The sequence below is a fragment of the Tigriopus californicus genome, chromosome 10, assembly GCF_007210705.1.
Source record: "Tigriopus californicus strain San Diego chromosome 10, Tcal_SD_v2.1, whole genome shotgun sequence".
NCBI classification, from domain to species: domain Eukaryota; kingdom Metazoa; phylum Arthropoda; class Copepoda; order Harpacticoida; family Harpacticidae; genus Tigriopus; species Tigriopus californicus.
In genome coordinates this window covers 676,816-685,890 of record NC_081449.1, presented here as the reverse complement: position 1 = coordinate 685,890, position 9,075 = coordinate 676,816, and the positions used below count along the sequence as shown (strand labels likewise).

At 46.9% G+C, this 9,075-nt stretch overlaps 1 protein-coding gene across 1 annotated transcript; it reads left to right on the top strand.

The window, feature by feature from the left end:
• Positions 1–4,513: 4,513 nt before the first annotated feature.
• On the top strand, positions 4,514–5,289 carry LOC131889119 (uncharacterized). The gene is made up of 2 exons (XM_059238127.1): positions 4,514–4,687; positions 5,014–5,289. The coding sequence occupies exons 1-2, from the start codon at positions 4,610–4,612 to the stop codon at positions 5,287–5,289; spliced, it is 354 nt and encodes a 117-aa protein (XP_059094110.1). The 5' UTR covers positions 4,514–4,609.
• Positions 5,290–9,075: the final 3,786 nt, after the last annotated feature.

Genomic DNA, 9,075 nt, shown 5'->3' with positions numbered 1-9,075 from the left:
ATTCATGACTAGCTATGTACATAAAGCCGTTTTGGCCCGAATGGTGGAACCGAGCTCGTTCGTTGGGCAATTCAATTTTGGCCCACTGTTTCCAAAGGAGATCCATCTATCTCGTTGTTCTTCTCTGCGATGAGGAAACGTCGGAAGTCCTTTGACATTGAAACAATGGAATATAGATTGACGAGATTGAGGGGCTTTACTTACCCTCGCCATGATGTACAATGTTCTAATGATGATGAATCAGGATTAAACCCGGTTCATCGCCCCCTTTTTTTCATTCGTCCGAAAATATGAAGCTTGTGAAACTCCAACAGCAATCCAAGATGACCAATACACATCACATTCAGAAGCAGTGTATAATAAATCTGTTGGATCATGATAATTGTTTGTAAGCGATACCAAAATCACATCAATTGCCTACCAAAACTGATTTTTCCCCCAAGGATAAAACAAATATTTTGACAACAAGCTCTGACTCCCCTCAGGAAGACTTTCCTACCATCCACAAAACTACGTTGTTTCTGTTTCGCATATCTCGTCCAGTACACTCGGGTTGAAATTCTAGCTAGTGGATGGGAGTGCTCTGATCGATTGACATGATGTTGCAACAACGTGTGAGATAGATAGGGAAAATGGCATCCCTGAACGGATGAATATCGGGGGAAGGCTCTATGGCACCTTTTATGGAGTGAATGCACTGTGTTTGACACTGATTGATTGATGAGACATGAGGAGAAATTGAAATCACTTATCAAACCCTGGAGTTAATTCAACTTTCGGAGATGGATCTCTATTGATGGGAAAATAGTTTGTGTCGGAAACGACGAGCGAGTGACAAGGGAGGAGGCTTGGTACTCGTATACTCACAACACTCGTCAGAACACGCCCTCAGATTTAAATAGGTCGCTCTTACCGATGATGGGTTGCGTTCTTTGTTAGTGTTATCATCAATTAGCCAACTCAAAACGAAACTCCTTCGTACTCGACGAACACATACGAATGGTACTCCACTGATCACAAATATAAATTGGCACTAGGGAGCAAGTTCCTTGGTCGGGCGTCTTCTTTATTTCGCAACGCCGAAGGTTCTTATCCGTCAGTTGAGTTAATGAATGGTCCTTTTATTTAGCACTCACCTTGATCGTCCCTAGACAAGGCTAGCCAATTCATTAATCGACCGGGAATTCGTTTGACGTAGCTTGATCTGACAATGAAGAGCACTTTGGGACCAATATCATAGGTGACGATTTGATCCTCAAACGTCTTGCAAATGACAGCTTTGCTCGTTGGAGTTCCCCTTCCCTTTCGGAGACCCAAGTAAACTTGGGTGTGTGAAAATTTTGCTCCCTCCGAGTTGTTTCAACCTTGGCCACGGTGGGTTTGGCATTGCCATCGACCAAAATGACTAATGGTAAACAGAATTTAAAACGGATAGACCCAAACCCAAAATTCTCGATTTCCTTCGACAAAAGCTTCTTCGTCTCTTTCTCTCTTTCCCATATCGGAGTTAGGAGCATGATGATAAATGATCCACCTCCAAAGTGAATGGAAGAAGGAGACGAACGAAGATGAAGTATAAGATGGAGGGACCTCAAAAACCCCACAAAAATTCCTCGGACGGGCTTTTTCATAAATTTTAAAGTGCTTGTCACAAATCATTATCCTTCAAAACCTGAGCCCGGCTGTCACCCACAATGCACTCTCGGTATTATCGTTCGGTTTCAGGGGGAGGATGATGATCAGTGAGAGAGAGACAGAGAGGCAGAAAGAAAGAGAAGCACAGACCTGCGCTCTCGTCATGGAACGGATCAGGGATCTTTTCTAGGGTTTACTACTTTAGCCGGTGGCTTGCCGGTCAGAGCAAAGCGGGCTGACCGACTGATCGATGGTTGTTCAAGGACAGAATGGCTGGAGGTTTGAATCCCTGAATTAGCCCTGAAACCGAACTAAAGAGTGGGCAGATCATTTTCCCAGCCTCTTCTTTCTTTCTTTCTCTTTCACTCTGGCGGGTCGTCTCTTGTACGCATCCCAGCGCTGCACTGTGTAAACCGACGGGCTGTCCGACAGATGATTAATGTGTCCTCTCAGAAGCCATCGAGGATCCCAGATTCATGGAAATATTTCTTACACAACACTCGAATGAATATCATCATTATAATCTCCATCTTCATCATCTTCATCATCATCATCATCATCATTAGCATCCCCATGATTTTCTTCACGACATGGAATACCATGTGCAATCACGATTGGCAGGCAAATCATCCCTAATCTGGGAGGAAACTGAACGCTATTTGCCCCCTTTTGTAGGGATTATCAGTGTTCTTTCGTGAAGGCCCTTGTGATGAGGAACACAGTCGTAGGAGTTATTGAGGCGATGGATGGATTGAAGAAGAAAAGAAAGAAGGATGGATGGATGGCTGGATAGATGGATGGATGGATGGATGGATGGATGGATGAGAGGCTGTCGCTTTGCTTGGCCAGACCTACGGCGACGGGCTCTGACTTTGATACGACGACGAGCCTTCCAACTCGCAAGTCAGAAAGAACGAGAAGCACACACACACACACACGCCCATAGAGAGAGGCAGAAGGCGGCGATTTGGTTTGTCGAAGGCGAATCTCGACGTTATGTCATCATCGATCTTGAGGTTGTCGCGTTCTTCTCTCATTCTATGACAGGTGGTGTCACGTCCACCAAAAAGATCACCAGGGTGACTTCATGCACTCCTTGAATAGACGTTTGACATCCGGACCATTGCGTCCCAGGTGCAGAAATTCAGGGCCTCTCGCAAATAAAATAAGTGAAAAATGGTGCAGAAGGCTGTTTGATTTTGAACTCATTGTACTTTAGCAGATCCTCCGAGCCTTAGCCGCCTTTTCTAGTCACACTCTGAGCTTATAGAACAGCAAGGAGTAACAACAGTAATCGTTCAACGCCGGGGCACTTGACAGCCTAACCCGTGGGGGGCCTCTTTACTTCATTTGATTGATGGAAAAGAATCGGTCTCTCTTGTAAGAAAAGAGCGAATTTGCCCTGTCAAAGAACTACCTTAGATAGACTGGCTGACGGCTGACTGACTGACTGACTTGACTGGCTAGAGAGTGGTGAGTGAGTGAGTGAGTGAGTGACTGCAAAGTGCAATCAACTCCTCCACTTCTATTCGCTCCACAATCCATTGACAACGTCGACGAGTATGTTCCAAAGCTGAAAGACACGCGCACAGACACAAAACAGCTCGCCTCAGTACGTACGCAAAAAGCATGCAGAGTTCAAGAGTTAAACGCCTCGGCCAGAAAGTCATTTTCTCGATCACCAAATTATTGGCTGACGTTCAGACCATTAATGTCGGTCGGCTGTTCAAATTGAACTTTTCTCATAAAGACTTCAAACAACATTCCACCCGAAGACAAAGACAGACAGACAGAGAGACCTCTTCAGTTCAGCCACTGAAGGTAAAGGAAAAGGTAAGGGAGTTCCCTCCCTCTTGCCATCTCAAACACTTGAGAAATTCGAAAACATTTGTGAATATATCCACGGCGAAGATTAACGAGGATCCACTAATCCAGATGGGTCGGAGACTCTGCAATCAGCTTGAAAATGTTGCCTAGCAATGGGCTTCACCTCTTCTCGGGCGGAAAACCAATTTGTCATAAACTGATCGTAAATTTCGTCTTTTGAAAAGACGTACCATTGTGTTGCGGTTGGGACTGCAGCGCAGAACAAGTCTCTTCGATGACTATCGTTATAGTTACATGATAATGATGATACTGACTGCCGAGCACGCCACTTCTTTATCCTACTCACCGAACGCTAATATAGTTCCGTTAACAAGAGTGGTCTCAGAGAATATTCATGGGCTTCACATTGTGGCATTTCAGCTCTACCATTCATGGGAAAATCCTTGGGAGTGATTTCGGAGAGTTTGAAAGCAGCACCACCAACTGATCGTCGTCATTGTGGTAGTAGGGCTCATTGTAAAGAACCGTGCCTTGGCCATAAAATATGATTAATGTGGGTTGTCGTTTAGAGCATTTTCTTGCCATCATGGAGCATCCCACGACCTTTTTTTATTTTGGCCTCTCCTCTTCCTCCTAGCCGCGTCGATGGTTGTTGTGCTTCCCCACCATTTTTTCTAAACTTCCATTAGCACTCCCATCAATTGCCGGGCTTCTTGAGCGCTCCTGATCTTCCACAACCCCGTTTTTCTCTGCGAACTCCCCGTGCGTCGCCGCCGTTCACCATCCGCCACCATCCTTGGGGAACATCATTGAGGAAGAGTCGAGGGCGCACTCCGACCCGAAAACACATCAGCTGAATTGTCCGGTGCGAGCCGGTTTTGTTGTTCTGCAAAGCGCCCCGCTCTTACACAACAAGGGTATGGGGACCAGTCAGCTGGGAGGAGATTCGCGATAAGTGGTTGAGGTCTCTTTCTGTTCTGCACACTCGTTTGGCCGCAGAACACGCCAGCACCACTTGGCTAGGAGGGGCTCCTCCAGCTCCACGAGGTTGCTCCAAAGCGCAGTCCGTGCCTCAGTCGATTGCAAACTTTTTCGTGGATAGGACGTTTGTGTTCTTCGTGTGAGTCTACCAACTCAATATTGCATTATGGTAGTGCTGGATACATCTAGGTCCAATACATCACCCGTAAACATGAGTCAATACATCCAACCGCCACCAATGGAGGTAAGTTATTTTACCTATTTTTTTAGGGGGAAAAATGCTTCCTAAGAAAGAGGCGACAAACAGTAGATCCTTACCATAGATTTTTGTGTTGGTCATGGTTGTTAAATCAGTTTATCTACGCTCTGTTGCACAAGACCAGCGGTAGTTCCTACAGATTGGTAGATGGACACTAAGATACACGATTGTACTTGTCAAAGTCACTCCTAGTGATTGAAAGAGAAGAAATCCTGGACAAGCATGCAGCACTCACCCACTCTCTCCCTTTCACACACTAACAGATTTGGTTGTTCTCTCTAATTATCACTCTTGTATTTTCTCTCTTCCAGTTTGATTCGAAATGCAGCCCATTAGCCATGCTTACTCAAGCGTGTAACAAGATCGAATCCAATCTGATGGGCGAGGGTTGTCCTCTACCTTCATCCAGGCGAACTCTAAGCTCCTCATCATCCTCAACTTCACCGTCATGTAGTGCAGCTGTCAATAACAACAATGGCAATCTTCTCAAGAGCCACTTGAAATTGGAGACATTTTCGAGTGGACTTGTAGCCCGACCAAAGTCCTCGTCTACCTCCATCTCGTCACTGTCACACTTCGTTGCCTGACATGGGACAGGAGTGCAAATCCCAAGTACCATCCAGAACGCCCTCGCAACTTCTCCCGCCTCGTCGTTGGGGTCTGAACCCAAACCAAAGTCGCCTGCCAAACATTTGCTCAGTCCGTCAGATAAGGGAGCTTGCTCGCCTCCACCTCCAAAGAGGTCCCCGATGCCCAACCCTCAAACGTCTTCAGTGTCGTTGTCAGTGTCACCCCATTCAGTGTTTCTCTGGCATGGTGTCAATGCCATCTATTCTACCTCCAACTACCATCTCGGCCTATCCCTCGATTGGGTCTATGAGCCCTAAGCCGTGCACAGATCCGTTATGTCGTGATCCCTCCTGTCCCACTTTTGCCATGAGAAATGCCCATTTTACTCGTCACAAGCCTATGCAGCCGCCTTCGGCGCTCATTCAGGGGCTCCTTTCTTCTACCCAGGAATGATTTCACCCATGACGGCAACAACAACGGCCAATTCACTGATAGGGTTATCCTCGAGTTCCCCTTTGTTTGCAATTGGGTTCAAGGGGCGGAATATTGCGGGCGACGATTTTCAAACAGTGAAGATCTCATGGGTCACTTGAGGTCTCACACGTCGGGTGCCGCCGCCTCTGCCTCGTCCAATGCTACCCTGGCAATGCTGCAAGCCGCACAAGCTCAAGCACTAATGCCCCCAAATCCTCACGTCAGCACAAGTGCCTTGGCTATGCTTCAGGCCCAAGCTTCCAAAGTGGCAGCATGTAGTACGACCACAAGTCTGCGCCATCCCCAGTCACGAAGACTTCCTCGGCGTCAGAGAGACATCATCCCTACTCAAGACCCAATGGAGTGGTCCCACCATCGGTCGGTCTACCCGGTGGTCTGGGGTCCTTGCCACCTGGATTTCCGCCCCATTTAGCCGCGGCAATGTTTCCCAACCCATTTGTTCCATCAGGCATGGGAGGCGGACCCCCGCCTGGTATGATTCCTTACCCACATCTCCTCTACCCTAAACAGATTGGCAGTTTGCAACGACCTGCAACAATGAGCGAGCTCTCGATGTTAAATCTCTTCTCACTCTTTGCCAAAGAAGAACATTACGAAGACCAATGGAAGCGTGCATGTGCTAGAGCGATGTCTATGACTTGTACTCCAGTCGTGACAAGGCATCGTTCGTCTTTCCTTTCCATTGGAGCGATCCCCAAAGGAAAAACTAATGATGTGGGACATACGTTCAATCCATCAAAGCAAAGGAGGAGTAGAGAAAACGTCCTCTTCGTTTGACAAGACCTCTGTTCACTGTCTCCGCAGCCTATTCTTCTTCTTTATTTCCCTCTCGATCATGATGGTCGTCGTTCGTGGAAAGGAGATGGAAGGGCGGGGACGACCCGTGCACCATTGCCAGAGCTCAAAGGCCGCCGATCTTTAGCGGCCCTGTCCTGGACCAGTGGGTGAGAGAACTGAGCAACCAAACCAAATCGTCGCCACTGCACCTACTTCCATCACTACCACTACCACTACTTTTACTACTACTGCCTCCTCCCCACCACCTTCACAAGGGCTAGCTAGAATCCTACTCGTCCTGAGTGACTATGGTGTCTAGTGGCATGGAGGCAAATGCTCGGGTTGCCAGATCTGAGAGGGCCATTCATTTGTCAAACTGTCATAAAGAAGTCGTTTCGTGTGTCGCACACACAAACACACACACACACACACAAATGGAGAAAAGCAAAGAAGAGGAATGGGAAACTTAGTCAATGCGCTCATACACATACACAAATACCACTCATGAGGGGCTTAGAGCAGAAAATACGGGGAATTGATGGTAAGAAAGCTGATGCGCCCCATCATTATTCCGATCTGCTGGATGGTCAATCCTGCAAACGCAACTGCTTCTACCGCTGACAAATCGATAAAACATATGCACCGCCATATCGACCTCACTATATTCAAAACCTGTGATATTAAAACCACCTAAGGAGAGCACAAAAATGATTTAACTCACCTTCCGAGCACTTCCATTGGAGGGCAAACGACGACGACAACGAGGAGGAAGAGGAGGAAGAGGAGGAGGAGGTGGAGAAGAGGAGGATGACGATGGGGATTGGGAGGGAATCAGGGACAAGCGGGAGGTGGGGGACCATCCTTTATGGCTTGAGCCCCTAAGGGCAAGCCATGACTGAGACTATTTACAATAATAAATGATGTTATGCCTCCAAACCGAATGTCCTCGTGTGTCATTTGTTAACGTTAGACGCTCAATCGGTCTTCTACTTGTGCCCATGTTTGGGAATGAGGAGATGTCGCACTCCTATTGGGAGTTCTTTGGTGGTGTTTAGACTTAATTCAAAGCATTTAAGGCTCCACGACGAATTCTCTGTTCCTGGATCTAACTGTCAACCAACTTCCAACTCCTTCGAAATTAGCGGGTTAGTTACCACCCCCTTTCTACTTTTTACACCAGCATACAGGCCAAATAACAAGCTCTGCAATACCCTTGAATGCTGAAAAGTACATTGAAGAGGGTTTGAATTCCAAGGAGTGTTTGGTGTATGGTGGCCCCAAGGTCAGTTTCACGTGGTTGTCTTAGTTCAAACCACATGGTGTCTGATTCGTTCGAAATAGTTGGATATAAGTGAATGCAGATTACGTCCATGAATTTGCAGTTCTTCTGCTGTTGTCAGTCTGAAGTTGAGAAAATTGAGAGGGGAAGCCCTCCACGAGGTGGTTTGGATGGAGATGGGGACGAGACGAAGGCACACGTAGGGAAAGAGAACGAAAGAAAGATTGTTGTATATGGCCAAAGGGAGTAGAGGGCAGTTAAAAAGGCCATTGAGGTGATGAATGGTAGTTCAAGGGCAGGAACCGGCCGCTCCCGGCTGCAATGGAGAGCGCCCATTTCAAATGGCCCATATATCTCTTTTCAATTGCTTTCAAACCGGAGGGAGACCATATCGCCTCCGCATAATGTATGTGTGTGTGTGTGTGTATGTGCTGGAGGGACAGCATGTACGTACGTACATTAGACGGACGGGGTATTCGGACATTTCAATAGTGATGGTGACTCACCGCTCTATTCATTAGAAGAGTTCAGAGGACCCACGGGCTTGAATCCTCGCCGCCAGCGTCATCCTCGTCGATCCATTGGACGAGGTGAGTACCCAACAATCTGGGTTCGTTCCATCATTTTTGGATTCTCGCTTTTGAAACAAACAATCACCTTCCAGACGCATCTTGTGCTCTTATCGCTGTAGTAGTTGATACTGTTGCTGTTGCTGTTGTTGTTGTTCTTGTGTTGTTTTGGCTGCTTCCATTTTAACAACGTCGAATTGCGATTTTGAAGATACTGCCACAAAGGAGCCGGAGTGGCTCAGAAGTTGGCTTTGGCTAATGTTTTTCTCCACCAGACTCATACATCATCCTAGGTTTATGTCAATGACCAGGCGGATCGTTCATTTCACAGGTACCAGAAACACTCACAGGAACCGGCCAGTATCTCTGGTTCCTTTGGAAATCCAATATTTTGAATAAATTAAAGCCTGTAAGGCACTAAAGAACGCATGGACTGAAGCGTTATCAACACACGTGGTCGACGACTCCTTAGAAGGAAAATTCTCCGTAAGCATCAAGAGTTCGTTAGTGTGACCGAGTATGTAGCGTTTACGCTCTGAATCTCCGGGAGAGAAAGAAAATTCATTGCCGTATTATGTTTCTCCCCATTTATCATTGGTTCTGCTCAATTTCTACCATTTTCCCTCTCCCTGGTTGTCAATTAGATGATAATTAATTATGTTTCGGCGACATTTAACCATGAT

Excerpts from the sequence above, each read along its gene's own strand:
- LOC131889119 (XM_059238127.1), top strand. The coding sequence starts at position 4,610 with ATGGTAGTGCTGGATACATCTAGGTCCAATACATCACCCGTAAACATG. Across the intron at positions 4,688-5,013 it reads TCCAACCGCCACCAATGGAG|TTTGATTCGAAATGCAGCCC; the intron begins GTAAGTTATTTT and ends TCTCTCTTCCAG.